We start from the raw sequence: 21579 nt of genomic DNA, 5'->3' as shown, positions 1-21579 counted from the left end.
TCTTCCTATACTCATATGGAAGAATCTCTCAGTGATGTTTCATGAAGAAAAACAAGGTGCAGAAGAATACATAGTACACTACTAATTGTGCAAGAAAAGGAAAAGAAATACGTGTGTGTGTGCACGTATAATTGTTTTTGCATAAAATGTGTCTGGAAAAATAGCCAAGAAAATGGGAAACACTGGTTGAAGGGAACTGGATGATGGCTGAGGGAGTCTTTTAATGTGAATGTATTACCTGTTTTTTAAAATATATAAGCTATAAAGGAGTTAAGGACGCTTGTCATATGCATAACTATTATAAATTTACTCTGATAAACATAGGAGTCTACTGACAGGAAGGGCAACATGAAGGAGAGAACAAGGTCACAGCTTCTACCTTGTTGATCTGTGAGATGAGAGAACTACTGGGAAATGCAGTCACTGCTTCTTGAGCAGGGTGAGCCCTGAGCAGAAATGTAAAAGGAAGGAAATGATGCAGCTGTTCTGGAGCTTTCAAGAAGAGAAACACAGTTCCAAAAAGCTGAAAGAAGCCACTGTTGATGGCTGTGGTTTAGCTCTGTTGAAAGGGCGGCCCTCTCCTACGGCAATAAGAACACAGAAAAATATTTCCTCACATAGTCACCAACTCCACCCTGAAAACTCACAGCAGCTTAGGCACCAAACCTTCATTCTTGTCCACACAACAAGAGAGCATCACAAAACCATACAGACAAGCATGTTCTAGAAAGTTCTGTTAAAGCAAAGTCCATCTCTCTTTACACACAAAGGACAAATGCAAAAGACAGTGGCTGGTGTTACTGCTTATACTTATCATTAGCAATGAACTAAGTACGACTTTCAGAACTATGAAAGGTGAAATATATATCAGAGTCCTCTTAATTTTATTTCATATCAATTTGAAACAGCTAGAAGAAATCAAAAGTTTGAGAATCATCCATATCCTCACAACCCTTACAAAACTATTTTCATTTTTTGTTTCCTTTTTCTCTGTATCTATTTGAATATAGAGCACTTACCTAGTTATAATAATGGTATATAGATACAGATATATAATTTTGTCTTCTGGTTTTTTCACGTATTCTCTGTTTTTACATATAGTTATTATACTAAGTTCTGGATGACTCCACAAAATTCCCTCCTGTTTACTAACAATAGCTTAGGGAGCAAACATTTATCTAACACCTTCTATCAGCATATTACATAATTTAATTTACCCCTCACAGCAATCCTTATTATTAGGACCCCCTCTTTATGGACCAGGAAACCGAGTGTTATTTGTTGTTATTTTTGTTGTTATTGTTGTTGTTAATAATACGTTATTTCACAATATATCATGGGATACAGACTAATAAATAATTTTAAAGCAAATGAATGTAAACCCTATAATGGAAGTCCCAGATGCTATAAGACAACAAAGAAGAGAACCGCTCACTCTGCATGTGGAAGAGAAAGTCTGGGAAGGCTTCTTCCAAGAGGTGATACAGTGTTCTCTCAAATTAGGAGGGTGTGTAAAGGTAGGAAAGGATTCCAGGTAGAAGGGAAGGCAAGTGGAAGACAGACAGGGGAGAACACGAGGTATCAGGAAAAGTGGGGTAATCTGACGTGTCTAGAACACACGGCATGTGGGAGAGAAGAAGTAAGGCTTACGCTGGACTTCACCCTACAGTCAGCTTAAAGGGGGGGTGTGACATGATCAGGTTTGTGCTTTAGAAGATCACTGGGTGGCCTGCAAGATAAATCAGAAGTGGTAGAGAACAGAGGGGAAGCGATGGCACCAGTCCCAGCATGTGCTGATGATGCCTTGAACTGAGGCAGAGGTGATGGAATGGTGAGGAGAGACAGACCGAGGAGGGTCAGCTGACAGGGTGTCCATGGTCACCATTATCCTCCCCACTTCTGGATACAGGGTAAGTCTGCACTTCTGAAGTTAGACATGGCCATGAGCCTTGTTTAACCAATGGAATGGGAAAGAAAATGATCAAGTGTCACTTACAGATAGCAGTCTTCAAAGGCCAAAAGTGTGTGAGTTGTCTCACCCCTTTTCTTGCCTTGGTGGTGACCATGGAGCACATGTTGAGGCGACACTCCATCAGCTGGAGTCCCAGTGGGACTACAGTCAGCAGAGCTGGCCAGCCAGTTAAACACGCAGCACAAGTGAGAGACAATGTTTGTGATCTTAAGACAATTGAGGTTTAGGGGTAATTAGTTACCACAGCATAAACTAGCCTATCTCGACTAATACTGTGGCCAATTTAATTTCATATTGATAATACTGCCAGATTTTCCTGAGTATCAAATAATACTCCATTTTCTAAAGTTTCATTGTTAGAGAGGCTGAACATTATTTGGTGTTTATTACTAGTATTTCTTCTTGTGGAAATCATCTAGTCATATCCTTTACCCATTTATCCACTGAGGTCTTACTGATGTTCAAATACACTTGTATAAACTTGGTGTACATTATGCCCTTTGTCATTTGTACCATTGATCCAGCTAATCATATTAATATAAAAACAGCTATAATAATAGCAGCTATGTTTATTGAAGTCCTACCCATGTGAAGCATCCTATAAGTTATTTCACATGCTGTCTCTTTTTATCCTCATGCCAAACCTATAAAATAAGTACTATTATCCCCATTTTACAAATGAGGACATAGAGACTCAGCAAGGTGAAGTCGACTGGCCAGTAGGGGGCAGAGCTGGCAGCAGAGCCCAGTGGGTCTCACCCCGAAGCCTGGGCTTCAGATCCCCATGCGCAACGGCTGGCTAACTTCTCCCTCTCCATGGCACCTCTGCACGCCCCTTCTCAATCTCGGGGAAAACCTCATCCAATTTGCTTTTTCCTCAGTTTCCTATTTTTCCTCCTTCCTTTCTTGGCTTGTTTCCTCACTTGTTTCTTCCTTTTCTATGAGCTGACTTCTTTTCTCTTCCTACTACTGACAATTCATTCTCAAACAGCCCTGATTCTTTCTGGCCAAGCTCAAAGGCCTTCGGTCAGCCTCACCCTTCCTGACTTCTCCTGGTCCCTGACACCTTCTTCAGTGCCTTCCTTCTCTGGCTTCTGTGACACTCGAGGCTCCTGGTTCCCCTCCGAACCTTTCTTACTGCCTTTCTCTGGCTCATTGGCTGGCTCTTCCTACCACTGTAACCTGCCTCAGCCATCAGTCCTCAGCTCCCTCCCCGCTGCCTTCCTCTCACGTGCCTGCCTGCAGCTGATCTGGAATCTGCGTGTCTGGCCTTAAGCTTACACCTAATTCTATTGGCACCTTTGCACTTGCCCATCTGCACATCCCACAGAGTGCCCCCAACTAAACAACTTTCCCTGAGAAGCAGCTTCCCCATTTGACTTCTCTATTTCTGTCAATGACTCTATTCTTTCAACTGCTCAGTAGCCTTGGCATTATCTGCGATTCAGCCCTTTCCTGCAACAGCCAAGGCTGTTCCATAATCCACCAGCATCTGTTGATTCTACCTTGAAACGTCCCTGGAGTTTGCCCCATCTTTCCCTTTCCTACCACCACTAGTGCTCACAGGATCAAATCCAAACTCTTCCTTTGTGGAATCTGAAACTCTGTGTGATCTGACCTCCTCTGTCTCCCCAAAACACCCAGGGCTCTCTGCTGTAATCAGACAGCTCTTGTCACACCACATCATGGCAGAACGACCTGGCAAGGAGCTGGCCAGGAAGCAGCTGTAGAGAGCAGGCCAGCGACAGGGCCAGAGGCACATTAGCAAACAAAATCAAAGGTACAGTGAGCAAAGAGCAGAAAGAGTGGCAGGTCCAAAGACCACACAAAGAGCACCAAGGAGATCTTTGGGAACTGCATGAGAGACGGTCAAAGTCCAGCCAAGTGAAGCTCCATGGAGAAGTGGGGACAGGAGCAGAGTGGCTGTGGGGTCAGGGAAAGCAGAGACAATGAGGAACAGTGCCAAATCAGCGAGGTTCCCGTCCTCTTATTACTCAGGCAGGCTGACTGGAAGGCCCACAGGACAAAGTGACAAATGTGGGTGGAAAAGTATTGGCCTGGAGAGCAAAGTCAGTTTTCTCCCAGAAGCACTTGCTTAAATGATTGATTTTGCTGGCTCATGCTCACACCAACCTCTGTGCCTTCTCCCATACTGTTCCACCTATCCAAATCAACTGATCTTTCAGGATCACACGAGACCTCAACATCCAAGCTGCAGAGTACTCACTCCCTCTTTCTCTAAACTCCTCTGTCACTTACCTGAATTACTCATTCTGACAGTGCCATGGGTTCCTACCAAAACTATCTACAAACATAGTGTGTACTGACTTTGTGCAAAGTAGCAGCCATAGAGAATACAGAGGATTTTAAGCAAGTCTCTGTCTTTACACTTCTCAGAATACAGTTGGGGGTGAAGAGAGAGACACACATGGAAAGATGTCACTTACATCCCCGTGGTTAGGTAGGAGCAGAAGGGACAGAAGACGGGTAAAAGTTAGAGAATGCTGGAGGAGCTAGGACATGAGAAGGCCTTGAGGGATGGAGAGGCTCTGAGGGACAGAGAAGGTGGAAATACAAGAAAAAGGATTATGTGTGTGTGTGTGAGGGGGTGAGTGTGGTATACAGACAGTGAACAGATGAAGAGCAGGTTACTAAATATTAACTAACTTAAAACGTATATATATTTATTTATTCCCCGAGAAAAATCTTCCTTTATTGAAATACCAAGGAAGGAAAAGTCTGTACTGTTATGGCTTAGCAGATTTCAAATTTAAAAAGCATATATGGAATATATGTTTTCATATTAATTCATATTAATAAGGAATTACTGTTCAAGCTTTTGTGATGTGGCTGAAAACTACTCTTGTCAGCAGGAGAATTTGGTGCTACATGTTACAGGAAAGTCAGGTTGGTTGTAGCAATGGCATTAGTACCCAGTGGAAAGATGGAAAAATACACAATCTGCTGCTTCTCAGGGACCTCTCCCTTCCTGGGAGGCCACAGATGGTTCTGGATCAACCACTGACCTCCAGGCAAGGAGGTTTCCCAAACGCTCGATTATAGACGCTTTTAATGGCTACCTCAGAAGTTAAGCTGTCTGGCTGGATGCCACGTGCCCACACTGACCTAGAGCCTTCGCTCTAATTAGAAACTGACACGGGATGGAGATTTAGGGCGGTTCACAAGCTGCCACAATGGCTGACTCATTTCCATGGCTCACGGTGACACTGCACCACAGACAGCCGCCTTGGGCAGAAGAAGAGCTCTGAGGAGTACACAGCCCTCGGTAGAGGACACTGCTCGGCTTAGCAGACAGTCATCTGGGGTGGCAACAGGGATGGCATCTCATTCAATCATGTGAAAAATCCATTTGTCAAGGATTATAGCTTTCTGTATACGTAACGGCTTCACTTCCCAGAATTTCGTGGAGGGGCAGATTTCCTTACAAACCCAGGAAAATGCTTTCCTCAGGCAAATATTATACTATCTAGTAGATTCTGATCCTAAAATGTAGTCCCCCCAGCAGACTCCATTCGCATGGAAGGTTTTCTCGACGCTGCTGAAGAGGACCGGACTTCCAAAGTCAGTCGCTTCATACACTGCTGCTTCAGACGAAGATGAAGCATAAACTGCAGTCAGCTCTCAACTCTCCTCACCGCTGGACGGCAACAGTGGCAGTAGAGTTTAGAAATTATACTTACTCATCCTCTAGAATACACTGTAAAAGTCAAGTTTCTGTCTTAATTATAGTTTACCAACACGGTATACGCTGTTTTGTAGTATGACGTGTGGTATCCATCACAGTGAAGGGAGACATGCAGAGGAGCAGATGGAGAAAAAGAACAGTTTGAGATAAAAATTGGGAACCACTGAATTTAAAGGATCAATAGAACATAAGAAGCTGATAAAAGTTGGCTACACTTGGAAATTTAAGATTTTCTAGAAAACGAGGTCCATTACTTGCTCCTGGATACTGGACCAAGTTTTAGTCAGTTACATATTGAGCAAGACCATAGAAGTAGATCTGATCCCAGGCAAGTCCTGTAAAGTAAATTAGGTTTAAGTATAATTAAGTAAAGTTAAGGATGAGTGGTGGACCAAGACGAACCCTGGAGCCTAGTCTGGGAAAGACTGAAAGAGACGGTGACTCAGCAGTGGGATGGGGCCTAGTGTGAGCCAAGGCACACTTGCCTACCCATATGTGCTGGGTTTGACATAGTGTGATGAAATCAGTCGTAGCACACACTTCTTTTGCTTTTTTGAAGACTAATATATTAGAGCCCTGAAGAATAAATTCAGGCATGATGAATAGGGCAGTAGGTTGGTCATAAATTTTTGGAAACTGGAACTGAGTGCTTTAAGAAGTACATGGCACATGGGAAATAGGCTTCCTTCCACCTGAACTAAATCAAGGGAGTCTTGAATATTTTGGACTTCGAATCTTTTAGAGCTTTTAGCAATTTCTGAGCAAAAGGGTGGTCTCTAAAAAGAAGCTACAGTCTGTACCTAGGTTAGAGAAATCGGATGAATTTCGAGATAGACTCAGCTGAGTCATCTTAATTCAATACAAGAGGCCTCAAAGATGGTAACACTTTCCTTCCTGGCTTGGCTGGCCTCCTGGATAAATGACCTGCTGGGTCGGAGACACTGCAGGTGGGCAACATCCAAGAGTTAAATTAAGTCTGGCCACTGGCAAACTTCACACCCACCCTCAAATGCACACCCACTCATAAAAACCTCACCATCTGATGGCAGAAGGCGGTTGAGTTATAGAGAGGGTGAGCAATGCATCCCTGTGTGTCTGGGACTTCCTCAGTTTTAGCATTGAAAGTCCCAGATTCTGAGAAACCTATCAGTCCTGGGAAAACCGGGATGTTTGGTAAGTAACCGAAGACAGCATGCCAGGTTAGCAATTCAACTTTCTCACCTTGACAGTTTTGGTTTGGGACATTTCATTAGAAACACAAGCAATTTTAAGATGAAGTCACCTGAAAATGTGACCTCACTGATGCTAACCATCAATACTCAGTCTCAATAAAGATGATTTTGAGACTTTCATCTTTCAAGAACTCGATTATGACGTAAGTTTCCAGGTAAATGTGCTCTGAAGGTCTGGAGCCTATATAATAAGTGCATTGGAGCAGGACAGATCCACTTATCAGTTGTTAATGGTTTACCACAAGCATCTAAGGAAATATTTGCACAGTTCTTAAAATGGGTAAAATCAAGTCAATGGAATTAAGGCTCTTAGCAATTAGGAGTTTATCCTACAAAAAGGACAAAGCTTTTGTGTTCAGCCAAGAAGGAAAGGATCTAAATCTGATCTGGAATGTCTCTGTGAGCAAGAGGGAATTAAGAGAAATTTAAGCCCAAAATAATGAACTTTCTTTTCAACTTTAACTCACTAAACAAGCTGTGCTGGCTCCAGAATTTCCACCTACAAGGGCCTTAGGGGTGGCAGTCTGACTGGAAGGAACTGTGTGAAGTTGTATTTGCATAGCATTTTATTGTAAGACTGGAAAAATATTAATTGTCCATATCCAAGCCCCTCACATTAACTTCCCCTTTGGCGCTGCCACCGCAGATAAACAGCCTTATAAAAAGGAGGTAAGGAAGGAAATGGCACGGGGAGGAGGGGTTTACATACTGAGTCCAATGCTCTTTAGATCTGGAAAATAACTCCTTAGAATGTGCTATCAGAGGGGTTTGAACTGGTGCTTTTCTGTAGAATACTTCTAATTATTTAATATGTCCTTGCTACACTAGGACAAAAATAGCATATCTTGTACATCTATGACAAATATAGTATTTTTATATATAGAACCAGGCTTTTATTTGGGGTAAATAAAAGAAAAATGAGTATTTACTGTTAGGAAGTGAATATGTATGACAGCAATAGAGAGAGAATTGGTATTGTTTGAGAAAAATCAAAAGTAGATTTGCTCTGCCTTATCAGAAATAATTAGGAAGCATACTCAAGCAGAAACCAAAAAAAAAAGTGCTTCTAGTAAATTTCCACAACAGGAAAGTTTTTAGAAATGGCCCTTTTTTAATATCCCCTAACAACGATGCCTCAGAGTAGATCCTCAAATGTTCATTTACCAAGACTATCAGATAACTACTGGCAGGAAACTAAAGACACAGACTAATTATGATGAGAACAGCATTTCAGTAGGATTACTATGTGGAGTTTGTACTCTCGTGAGTGAGGAGAGAAATCGGGAGAACCCCAGAAGATGAACCCACTACAATCTACGGAAAGGTCATGGGCTTTCCACTATTATCTTATGAGGAAATGCTCAGATAGGGCACCATGGCACAGGAGAGTCAACTACTATTTTTGGCTTGGTGTTGGAATGGGTGTGGCCCTCATCCCCAAGTTTCAGGTATTTGTCAAACCCATGGAGAACAATAACATCCACTTCTTATTAATATAGGTGGCAGCCGGTTGCAGAAAAAAGCTATTTTGTCTCTGGTGAAGAAAGGACCCACAAACATGTGGTTGTGGTTTTGATCACACTGCTTCCTTTTTTGGACCCTGCAGGGGCTGCTAGGTATCTTTTGTATCCAAAAAAAAAAACACCCCAGCTATCTGTTTTCAGGCTTGTCTCTTGTCAGGCTTGTCTCTTAGCTAAGCACTCCATCACGCTCCTCCTGAATGCCTTCATCTGTAGTTATACCACAACCCACACAGACGAGCCTGCTAATGAGTGAAGAAGCAGAAGCCTGGCTTCCCGTAGGGAATATATAAATTTTAATAACAGGCTTCCAGAGACATGGCACCTGCCGCCTGTCTCCGCTTTCTAACGAGGACCTGGTGATGGAAACTTCAGCTAGGCCCAGGGGAAGGGTAGAGGCTGCAATCTGCTTTTATGCATATTCCTGGGGTCGCCCTGACTTAATTTAATACCAAACCAACAATCCATCTTCTTTCAGAGACAGAGAGGTGACTTCCCAATAAACACAACTCTGTGAGAGCTAAAGGTACACCCTGTTCCCTGGAATGCCCCTGAGTAGCACTGATTTTCTCAGCTGTAGACACTGCGTCTTCTTTTGCCCAAGCACACGTGGCATTCACCAAAATGGGAACATCCCTCACCTACGCCTGTCTATGGAAAACAAGAGACAGGATGGCATTACGCCAGTTTGGAACCCCTAGGGATCCTGTCCTGTCTTGTCAAGAGCATGGCTCTTGATTTGGGATACATGAACTCTACCAATGAAGAAAAGAGGCAGACACAAATTCCCATAAAACAAGGTGGAACGTGCTAAATGGACATAGAAGCAATATGCTGGGGAAACCTATGGGTAGGAAGGTGGAAGAGGGGCTCCTTCCGACTGAAGAGGAGCGGGAGGAAGTCAGGGAAAGTTTCTCGGAATAGATACTATTTAAGTTTCTCTTACAGGATAAGAGGCATTTTAGTGAAGAGAGAAAGGAAGGAATTTGGAGGCAGCCAGGAGGTAACAGGCCAGGGGGCATGCACTCAATGGGCAATGGGAGAACGCCATGAGTGGTGAGCCTGGACAGGCAGGCTGGGGTCACACTGAAGCGTGTCTTGGGTGCTGGCCTGCTTGACAAAGCCAATTCAAGTGGTATTGTGACAGATGGGTGGGTTAGAGGCAGACAGGTAACTTGGGACACTCTTGTAAAAGCCCAAGGGAATGGTAGTTACACAGGTGAATACACAGGCAAAAGATCCTGAAAGTTGGTGCATTTTACTATATGTAAATAATAGCTCAAAAACGTCCTTAAAAAAACAAAGCCCAAGGGAACCAGTGCCAGCTCATCCTAGAGCATGGGCATGGAAATAGTCAAGAGAGGGCAGATATACAAGAAAACCCTTCTCTTTGGGTTCCTGTCCTTACCTCGTAGCTAGGCCCCCCTCCCCAGGGTCCTTCCTCTAAGAGGATTTTTCTGATGCTTGGTGACAATGCAGTGGTACTAGACTCAGAGGATGTTAGTGCTGAAGGGCATTGCAGGAGAGCCGCCTGTTTCATTTTACGTAGAAGGAAACCAAGGACCAGATGGGTCCTAGGATTCCACAACTGGTTTGGGAGTAGACGACCCAGGTTTGCATCCTAGTCCAAATTTCAATTCAAGGTGCTTTTTCTCTACACCACTGCTTCCAACAGCCATCAGGAAATCTGAATGGCTGATAGAATCCTGAAGCTGTTAAAAATCAAATGTTAGGAGATATGCAGCAGCGTGGGTAAATGTCCATGGCATACTGAGTGTTAAAGCAGGTTACCAAACACTATCTATTCCCCTGATTTTGTTGGGGGGAAGTATCTTTACAAGAAAAACCCCACAGGGATGATCACCAAAGTAGTAACAGTGCATCTCTGAGGAGAATTATAGATTATTTTTGTGTGCTTCACTTTATCTGCCATTTCTAAAAAATGAATATGCATTAAATTTTTTATTCAGGGCCGGCCCTGTGGCTTGGTGGTTAAGTGTGCGCGCTGCGATGCTGGCGGCCCGGGTTCGGGCATCGAGGCACCACTTCTCCATCCATCCTGAGGCTGAGTCCCACATACAGCAACTAGAAGGGTGTGCAGCTATGATATACAACTATCTACTGGGGCTTTGGGGGGAAAAAATAAAATAAATAAAATCTTCAAAAAAAAAATTTTTTTTATTCAGAAAAAAATGGAGATTTATATCATTATCTAGATTTTCTCATAATTCTGAACTGAGGTTTTAGTCTGCTTGTTTCACTGAAAGCAAACACTTCTTGAGAACAAAAAATGAATCATTAGGTAAATATTGATCTGTTGCTAAGTGAACAAGAAACATCATCCAATCTAAGCAGAGTTTCCCTCCAGACAGTAAAGGATTTATTTCTAATGCATCTTTGCATAGATCATCTTCAAACAGACTTTAATACTGAAAGGGGGAAAAAAAATCTCTGTTCTCCTAACATGTTTTCAATGTTCACCTTTCAACAACTTTTTCTATACCAGAACATCTGAGGATATGGTCTGATTCCCCACAGAAGTTGTAATAACCGGCTGCTTTCAGTCAGGGTTACTGAGTAATACCATCAGCTTGCTGTAAATCAGTTCACTGAACTTTCTAGCCTAGACAATTATTTGTGAAAGCTGCAGACAGGCAGGAAAAAAATCTTCAAAGTCCCAGGAGAAGCACTTTTACCCATAACGGACATGTTTCCTGCCCTCAGCTTCAAATATATGGGAGGCTGTTACAGAAATGCGACACAGAGAAAGAACATCAAGGACAGCGGCTTCCGATAAGTGATTAAAACAGAAAGAGGGTCACGTGGGAATAGACTGAGGCCAGTCCTGCTAAAGGCTCTCCTCATGGGCTGGCCTGTACTGCTCTCTGCCTCTCCGTCTCACCTGCACCGTGAGAAAAGTCTCTGTCCACCTCCCCATGGGGGAGAAGGGAACTGAGTTGAGGCACAAACTAGGGTTCAGTTTTCCTCTCCCTCAAAATGAGAGGGAAAATGAATCCGACCTCAAAGTTGTTAAGAAGATTAAATGGCATAATATCTATGAGAGATAGTCAATAAATTTAAAATGCAGTAACGTGGACAAAAGCGGGTAAGGTGAAAACATTTTGGTGATATGTTACATGAACGCAGGATACAGTTAGTCCTAAAATTAGAATCTAAATAACAAACAAGAGATTAGTTAAAAGATGGAAGGAAAAAAGGGAATCCTTTTGCCCTTTAGTCATTTGTCATGTTCAAGTCAGAGAGCTTGGTTGTTTGGAATTCAGCTACTTAAGTACTGTTCCAATATGCTCTAAGAGGGTTGGTCCTATAATCAAAGGGACGGGTCTTGGAAGGAAACAGTTTCTGGGGAAACTTGTCCCTTCACACTCACCTTCAAACCATAGCTAAGTAACTGAGGCTGACCTCTACCCGTCCCTAACTGGAGTTTCACCAGGAGGGAGCATGGCAACTGGTCAGTCACAGGGGTGTGGTGTGGGGATAGGGAGTAGATGGCCACGAGGTCCAAGGAGACTGTGACCAGGAACACACTTCCACACCAGGAGGGTGGGTGGAGGCCATCTCAGTAGAGGTCACGTGGCACCAGGCCAGCGCCATAGGCTCACGGAGAAAGTGCGCCAGAGAGGGAAAAAAGCCAAGAGAAACCATGGTTTTAATGTCTCTGGGTTATGTTTTAAAGGAAAACAAGAAAATAGGTAAAAAAAAAAAAACTGCCATAATCACCTTTTTTGGCCCCACTTTGAACAATCAGTATGGAATCAAACCTATATTTTTTTGGAGACTAGACAATAGCAGCTTTTCCGTGGCTTCCTCTAATTACTCAGGAACCAATGCTGGGTGGAAATTTGCCCTCATCTGCACATAAACTTACAGAGTTTTTAATACCTTGGTTTTCAAAAGCTCTCTGAAAATGAGATGGCCAAGGAGCTGGGTCTAGCTGGGTCCCACTCAATCTGAAAGTAGGTGCAAATGTAACTGGCCAGTCCAGATTAGAGAATTATCTAAATTAAGTATTGAAGAAAAATGCCAGACAATTTGAAAGGCATACAGATTCTGTGTACCCCCTTCAAGGAGGAGATTTTTCAAACACAGCTTAATAAGAGCACCATGACCTTGTCTAATGCCTGGTTGTGGAGCCTACTGTGACATAAAGTCCACTCAGCAGGGGCAGTCCCAAATTCCATATGATGACGTTTATATTGTACATGGCACTCCACAAGCATTAGGCAACATGATAGAGTTATGTCTTTCTCGACTTGATAGTAACTTATGGATCATGGCATCAGTGTTCCGAAAAAACTGCACATGAACACCCAAAACACCCACAGCCCCCAGCTCTTCACCCTTGGCTAACAGCGTGTAAAAATTAACTAGACAGTCAAACAAGACAAGGCAAGGACCCGAACTCTCCCATGTCTCTGCTGGCCATTTGCTCTTAGGAGAGAATCATTGACCCAGTGTCATCAACCACAACAGAGGGGGTGAGAGATTACATCCAGATAGAGAGCAAAGCTTTTATTGCCATCCACCGAGTATTAGAGACGCCAGCGAGTGTTGGTCATGCGCGGAGGGAACACAGCGTGAATAAGCAGCTTCTGTCTAATAAGCACACCTGGCAGAATGGAATAAGCTTGAAGAGACACAAACAGAGTGAAGCAGCAACGATGAGGAAGGAGGAAGGAATTCAGACGCAGGAGAAAATGGGATGCTTCAGGCATGAGGCTTGGCCCGAGCCCTGAAGGAAGACACAGTTATTCAGAAGACATCACTAGGGAAAAAGTTAACAATGCACCTCTTGAACACAGTATGTGAGACATGGAATGCAGATTCCCTTTTCCACTATGGTTTCCCCTATCACAAGCAGTGTTCACCCTTGTCACCTCCAAAATACAGACCTGGGGCTCATGCAGGGAAACTTGGTTCACTCAGAATGGAAGCATTCTCTTAGCTAATGTTCAATACATTTTTCAATAAGGCAGATGGAGAATACCCAACTAATAAGTCTGTGCTTTTTTGCTTATTAATTATTTTGGGTAAGGATGGTTTCTCTGTCCTAGAACTGGCAACAAAGCATTTGATAAAGAGCTACAATACTGTCCAAGTTTTCTGTGTCTACCTGAAAATGACTACTGTTTTCTGCAAAGTCCTTGTCATGGATGATGACTCCATACTGTGGAGGAAGGGGTGTTTCCAAGCAACAAAGATCTGATTCTTTCTCCTTACTCCAGGAGTCAACAGCAGACTTCTGTTGAGATTCTGGCTATTTTAACACCAATGACACTATTTTACATGGATGCCCTGAGGACACAATGTCAGAAGGTTCTTCTTCGAACACTGAACAAGCCAAACAGATTAGCAGGCGGCATACAGGGGGTGCGAGGTCTACTCACTCTTTGGTCAGAAGAGGACAGGACTTGAGCAGAAAGCGTGAGAGCCCCGAGTCCTGGAAGTAGAGGTCAGGCGGGGCTGTGGGGCTCTTCAGATTCAAACACCGAACGATCACATATAGCACGGCGGCCACTGCAGCCAGCTTCACCCCGTCAAACACGGCCGGGAGCTCGGAGGTCTCCAGCATGGCGTTCATCTTGATCTGGGGGGCAGAAGCACAGGTCTAGGTTTAGAAGCACAGTGAGGGTGTGGAGCCCACAAAGAGACAAGGCCAATGATGAGACGTCACGATCAGATGTGTCCACAGGGCCCACCGAGGCTAATTCCCATCAGGACCTTACAGCTGCCAACCGACTGGCAACAACCCAAATCATAAACACAGTCCTGAGCGCTGATACACGAACACTTCTAAGATAAGCAAATTGGAAAATGGTGAGAATAGCGCCCTTTTGAGAGTGGGAGAAAGAAGTCCAGTCAGAGAGGCATGAGCTGGACTGGAGGTAACACTCCAATTCCTAACAGGTAGCCTTGAAGCTCTTTGTAGATTTAATCCGCAGCTGGTATGCCAGGTGTGTGTAAGAATCACATTTACAGCCTCAGACAGAGATGTGGGATGGACTGCTGTTGCCCCCAGGTGTGGCTGTACTGCCTGGTGGCCCCACCCCTCAATTTCCAGAGCAGGATGAGATAAAGCAACCTGGGCCTGAGCCAGCCATCTGCTCCTCGGAGGCAGCCCTGGTGCTGGTCAGGTTCAGACTCAGCCCAGGTCGTGGTGGTCCTTGCTCCTAGGGGTTTCAGGTAGTGCAAAATGGAGCTTGGCCAATTTTTTTCTCCTAAAGGTGCTTATTGCCATTAGTCCAAAATTAGGCTGAAAGTGCACCAAATTCAACTGTTAGCCCAAAATCAAAAACTGGAGTATAGAAAGTGTATGCATATCTGGCTTTCCCCAAGCTTGCCTAATATTTTATCTTTTGAGGTAGCATTACCTTATATACAATGCGCAAATATACACACACACACTCCTCCAAATACATAAAACCAAACATCAACAACAACAAAAGCAACAGCAACACAGATCCAGTCTTTCCTTGCTGCTTGGTAGGAAAACAGAATATCAGCTGTTACCTTAAAAATCAGGAAACCACAAGCTAACAAAAAGGAGAAAATGGTAACTCTCAGAGCCAAGGTAGCTATGGCAACAGCCTCCCCTGGAATGGTTTCAAGTAGCCTCTGCTAAAAACAGTCAGCACGAGAGCTCTGGTGGCCAACAGTGAAGCGCAGACAGAAAAGGGAGGACAAAACAACCTCCCAGAACTGTGTTTGGGGCATAACCGAAGGAACTCTCTTGAGACCCACAGCAAGGCCAGAGGGGACTCAGAGACCCTTTTCTAAAGTCAAGGTGACTTTGGCAAATACAGAAGCAAAACCAGCTGAGACGACCTTGCACAGGGGCTCCCAGCTCTGTGGGGAAAGGCAACCAGAGATCACAGCGCTGTAACCAGCCTTCCACCAGCAGGGCAAGAAAATATCATTTACAAGTGTATCCAACACAATTTAGAATCAAGGCTAAACCTCAGAATATACTTGCAGCTGCATCAACCTTTGAACTTTTACGAGCTGACAGTTTCCTGAAAACTTAACTTCTGGGGACATGTCACCTCACTCCCGGGGCCATTTCCCCTACAGGCTGGCTATTTATAAAGCCCTAAAACAGGATTCTTAACTTGGGGTCTGTGGGTCCCCTATGGGATCCTAGGGTCCAGGAACCCCCGAAATGTATGTGAAAGTTTGTGTGTATGTACAGTTTTCTAGGGAGAGCACCTGCAGATTTAATCAGATTCTCTAAGGCGTCTGTGGCCTAAAAAATTACACAGCACCACACTCAACGATGCTCCACGGGATAACCTGCAGCTCTGGTCCCTCATCACATCAGAGCCCTGCCACTTATGCTGGTCAAACCGACAAGAAACAAATATCCAGGATGATGCAGCTCGTTAATATGGATTTTTAACTCTAGTGAATGAAGGGCCGAAAACAAGATCCCGCTGGAATTCCAAAGTTTCTCTGACATGACACTGTGATACGGAACGGAAACAGACACTCTTTCTCGTCCCCTTTGTTGGAAAGAGAACAGAGGAATGCAGCAGGTGGCTTGACCAGTTTCCTTGTTCGTCTAGAGTAGACTTACTGAATTAAAAAAAATAAAATAAATCCTTCCTTCCCCACTCCCACTCACTACGTACTACCATAAGGGGAGGTGGGGAGGGGAAGCAAAAATAAGAGTCAGGCAGTACATACCTATATCCCTGTTCCTCTCTACTGCGAATGTTAAGCGTCCTTGAAGAGTTGTACAGCTGGGCCCGTCAGGTCAGATCTCTTATTCAATTAACCTAAAAGCTGAAAAGATTGGATGGTGATGTTTTAAAGGATGAGAAAGAAGCAATTTAATTGAAATATAAGCACAGTCTAAGTTTCTCTGCATTTCAAGTCTTTAGGGAAAAAGGTAATTTCTTTAATTAACATGTGTGCCACACTCGGCTGTTTGAACAAACCTGCCAGGGGAAGCCCTTGTGAATCCAGACTGACAGGCCCCCTCTGGTTTCCAGGACAAGTTATCTGCTGTGTTTAGAGTTCTGGCTATAGCAAACGCCCACTGCTTTTCCCCTTTACTTCGTAATGTCATCTTGAGAAACGCCCGACAGGCATCATCTCTGTGTGACCAGTGCAAGAGCTTAGCAAGGCGTTAGGTCAAAACAGTGATCAGTTGACTCATTCCTTCTCTTCCAAATGTACAGCAATGACAGAAACAATATGAGCTGAGAAAAGTATAAGGACACAGATGGGCTCAAAAACATGGTTCCAGAAACACCAGAACTGAAAATAATGGGTGGGGACCTACGTTGCCTGTCAGGTCTGGGTCCAGACTGGGGGCTGGAGGCTGGCTGAAGCCAGCACCGGGAGCTAACAACGCTCACTGTGAGACAGGGAACCAGAGCCAGGCCAACTGTGCTAGAGATCTCTGGCTTCTAAAGCAGCAGAGGAAACAAAAAGGAGAAGGGGTGGAGGAGAGACAGCCAGTGTTTACACAGCGCTGCGTGCCAGGCTCTGTTCTTCATACTTTCGATGCACTACAGCGTTTAATCCTTACCATGCCCTATGAGGCAGGTGCTATTATCCCCATTTTACAGATGAGGAAATTAAGGCATAGAAAACGTGAGTGGCTGGCCCAAGGGGACACAGCTAGTAGTAGAGAAACCAGGACTCATATCTGGCTCCAGAGACCCGCCTCTTGGCCACCATGCTCTGCCACTTGAAAGCAGAGACAGTAGAGAAAGAGAGAGAAGCAAGCAAGAAAATGGATGGTACAGAAAACACAAATGAGAAACCAGAGGCTTACCCAAAGTGACACAGTCTCCTGTAAAACAGGAGAGTGGGGATTCAAGCCCCGTTCTCTCCGATTCCACCACACCAAAATGATTTAAAAAGAAAATGAAAGCCAGCTGAAGGGAAACTCAACCTTCAGAGTAGTCTTGTTCCACCTCAAATCCTTCTTATCTCTTCATATTCTAAGACAAATTAGCCACAGAGGACCAGGCTTTGTTGAGGTGGACACTAAAGAGCAAAGTCTCCAGCCACATCACAGGCCACTTGACCTCTCCAGGGCTTGGCTGCCAACTGAGCAACAGGCTGGACCAGATCAAAGATCCTAAACGGGCAGCTCACGGGATGACATTGCATTTGGCTGGCATTTTTTAAAAATTATTTTATTGAGATCACATTGGTTTATAACATTGTGTCAGTTTCAGGTATACATCATTATATTTCAGCTTCTGTATAGAATTGGCATTTTTAAAAACTGAATTTATTAGCTGCCAAGTTATAAACACCAGGAGATTTCAGATAAAAATCTGGATTTCTGATTTCTCTTGAAAAAAAAAAATCAGAAGATTGGCAACCTGCAGCCAGCCAGCATTCTCACATGGCAACAATGAACAGAGCTGAACAGCTGCTGCCCCCGTCAGCCAGGGCATGCTCTCTCCAGGATGCCACAGTCCCCACCTCTCCCTATCATTGTCTTCAACACTGACCCCTGGCCTACTTACTCATTTATGGTACCTGAGTGGTCCCTGTAGGCATCTGAATATGCAACCCTTAAAGAAACATGTGTAAGATCCCTTCTAGCCCTGGATAAGTCCATATGAACTGCATATTCAAAACATATACTTTCAGTATATGTATAAATGATGAATTCATACAAAAAATTATGGAAAGGCAGAGTGGCAAATAACAAGACGTAGTACTGTTTTCTTTATTGTTATTTACGTTGATGTTTATTTACACCTTGACTCTTTCTACAAACTATTTGACATAGCTTCAATAAAACACTGAATAGAGAAAGATTCAGAAACATGGCAGACTGCTGATTGCTTCCGAATAAGTCTCTTCTTCTTACTTATAACAGAAACCTGGAAAATGTGCCTAGCTGGAAAAAACTACAGATCCCAGCTGCCTGTGCGGGTAGGCGAGTCCATGTGACTAAATTCTGGCCATTTCTGGAGGCGCTGGTCTGATTTCTGTGAAGGCTCCTTAAAAGGCAGGGAGTTAACTCTTCTTCTGCCCTTTTTCCTTCCTGCATCCCTGGAATGCAGACAACATGGCTGCAACTCCAACAGCCATCTTGGGCCATGAAGTGACCTTGAGGTCATTCTAGGAGCCCTATTAAGAGGACAGCAGAGATGCTCAACACCACTAATCATCGGGGAAATGCAAATCAAAACCACAATGAGATATCACCTCACACCTATCAGAATGGCTATTATCAAAAAGACAAGAAATTACAAGTGTTGGCAAGGATGTGGAGAAAAGGGAACCCTAATACACTATTGGTGGAAATGTAAACTGGTGCAGCCACTATGGAAAACAGTATGGAGATTTCTCAAAAAATTAACAATAAAACTACCCTATGATCTAGCAATTCCACTTCTGGGTATATATACAAAGAAAATGAAAACACTAATTTGAAAAGATATATGCACCCCTATGTTCATTGCAGTATTATTCACAACAGCCAAGATATTGAAGCCACTTAAGCGTCCATCAATAGATGAATGGATAAAGAAGATGTGGTACATATACAATGGAATATTACTCAGCCATAAAACAGAATGAAATCTTACCATTTGTGACAACATGGATGGACCTAGAGGGTATTATGCTAAGTGAAATAAGTCAGACAGAGAAAGACAAATACCATATGATTTCACTTATATGTGGAATCTAAAAAACAAAACAAACGAGCAAACAAAACAAAACAGAAACAGACTCATAGATACAGAGATAAACTGGTCATTGTCAGAGGGGAGGGGAAGGGAGTTTGCTACGGGAGAAATAGGTGAAGGGGATTAAGAGGTACAAACTCCCAGTCATAAAATAAATAAGTCATGAGGATGTATTGTACAGCATAGGGAATATAGTCAACAATACTGTAATAACTTTGTATGCTGACAGATGGTAACTAGACTTATCACGGTGATCATTTCGAAATGGATAAAAATATTGAATCCTTATGTTGTATACCTAAAACTAATAATATTGTATGTCAATTATACTTCAATTAAAAAAAAATTAAAAACAAAAGAAGACAGCCGAGTAGAGAGACAGAAGCCTGGGGTCCCTGATGATTTCATGGAGCCACCATATCAGATCTAGACCACCTATCTCAGGATTTGTTTTACGTGAGACAATAAACCTGTGCATGTTTAAGCCACTGTTCTTTCTAGACTCTTTTAGTCTGCAATTTCTAATGACATAGAAGGAAATATTATCGACCCAAATCTTTACGGATGCTACAATCACTGGGTTGAGTATACACAATTCTTCTTTTTTCTTTTCTAAAACTCATAATGATAATAAACATTTTTATTAGAAAAAAACCTTTAAAATAGCAACTAACAAAATCTAAGAAGAAATTAAGAAACTCTATACAAGGAAAATACCTATGTCAACATCCACAACAATTATGTATGTGATTAAGCCTAGAATGTATCTTAGCTTTCTGACTGCTGGGAGGAAAAGGGAGACCCAGTCAGACCCCTGGTTCTCCAAAATGGAAAGAGAGCGCACATGTATTCTGCCCTTATCCCAGGAAGCATGACTGATACTCAGGGAACAGGGCTTCTCTGGCACGGACTCATAAAAAAAACCTCTGCAAGACTTTACATAAGGGGACCTTGAGTGATGTGATAGGCAATGTCCTCCCACCACTTTTTTTTAATAGCAAATGCAGTAGAGAATTAATTTTGTTAACCTCGTAAAAAAGGCCAAGGGTTTAAAGTCAAATTCAATTCACTGCAGGCACTCCTATGAGAGGACTGTAACTATTATGGTCCAAAGATGCAGCCTTGATCCAACTTGAACCTGAAGTCTTGAGGAGCAGGAAAGTTCTACTGCATGTCCCTAGGGCCACCTCCTTTGCTCTTCAGTGGCCTAAGGACCATCATGATGACCTACTGTGTGCCCGGTGCTATGCTAAGCATTGTGTAGGACAGCAACTAAGTAGAATTCTCACTTTAACTAGAGAAAAAGAAATTTATGTTAAGGCTATCTATACTTTAGAAACTTGGAGACAGAATAATTAGTCCAAGAAAAAATTAACTGGGGAAAGACTTATAGAGCAGCCAGATTTGGGCCTCAGTGAAGTACAGGATTTAGAAGAAGTGTGTGTAAGTGTGCGTGTGTGTATACAGTATGTATGTATTACATGTATGTATATATAAATACATACTTAATATGCATATATACATACATATGTGTGCATATATATATGTATTAAACCAGGAATTAACTGGAAATTTTAGAACAAAACTCTTGACATTCTTTTTTTTTTTCTTTTGTGAGGAAGATTAGCCCTGAGCTAACATCCATGCCAATCCTCCTCTTTTTGCTGAGGAAGACTGGCCCTGAGCTAACATCTATTGCCAATCCTCCTCCTTTTTTTCCCCTTTTCTCCCCAAAGCCCCAGTAGATAGCTGTACGTCACAGTTGCACATCCCTCTAGTTGCTGTATGTGGGACGCCGCCTCAGGATGGCCTGACAAGCGGTGCGTCAGTGCGCGCCTGGAAGGGAACCTGGGCCGCCAGCAGTGGAGCACGCACTTAACCGCTAAGCCACGGGGCCGGTGCCCCTTGACATTCATTTTAACTTATCTTGCTGCATTTTATTTTACAGTGTTCTTTCTCTCTTTCCAAGTTTGACCTGCCACTAAATACTAATATTCTGAACTTGTTCCAGACATAACAAACTTAGCTTTCACTGTACTCTTTTGTGTGTCCCCTCTCCCTTTTCTAGGCAGGTGAAATCCAGTTAAAATGAACATCAGGCATTCCCCTAGATGGGGAAAAGAAGTCACACAGCATGGCTGGAGGGCTGGGTATGTGGAAGATGGAAAGGAAGCCTCTCCCCACCCCCACCCCACCTCCATCTCGGGGACGGGCTGGGCTCACTGTGCAGCCTATCAGTCCTTCCTCAGTTGGTGAGCCCACTCCTCCCCTGCTCACATCACAGTCATTATATGAGCGGGACTAGGTGCTGGAAATGATAGTTAAAATTTTGTGTGTGGTCTCCACATTAACAAAGAAACCCAAGATGCTGCCGAATGCCCAACAGATAAGGAACTTTCAGTACTGTTTGACAGGTATTTCCACCAGCGGGAGGACCTGGGTTACTCACTGCTCTCCCATGGCT

The 21579-nt window shown here is 43.4% G+C and overlaps 1 protein-coding gene across 1 annotated transcript in view; it reads right to left on the bottom strand.

Annotated features, from left to right (window-relative positions):
* The window catches only part of ABHD2 (abhydrolase domain containing 2, acylglycerol lipase), a 96557-nt gene that overhangs the window by 55503 nt on the left and 19475 nt on the right, over positions 1-21579 (bottom strand). Inside the window, exons 2-3 of the mRNA XM_058542423.1 lie at positions 16135-16233; positions 13839-14038 (exon numbers count right to left, since the gene is read on the bottom strand). Of these exons, the coding sequence (XP_058398406.1) occupies positions 13839-14032 (194 nt within the window). The 5' untranslated portion in view covers positions 14033-14038; positions 16135-16233. The remainder of the gene's footprint in view (positions 1-13838; positions 14039-16134; positions 16234-21579) is intronic.

The sequence above is a fragment of the Diceros bicornis genome, chromosome 5 (genome assembly GCF_020826845.1).
Source record: "Diceros bicornis minor isolate mBicDic1 chromosome 5, mDicBic1.mat.cur, whole genome shotgun sequence".
Classification (NCBI taxonomy): Eukaryota; Metazoa; Chordata; class Mammalia; order Perissodactyla; family Rhinocerotidae; genus Diceros; species Diceros bicornis.
The sequence above is the reverse complement of the archived record's forward strand: the minus strand, read 5'-3'. Positions and strand labels throughout refer to the sequence as shown.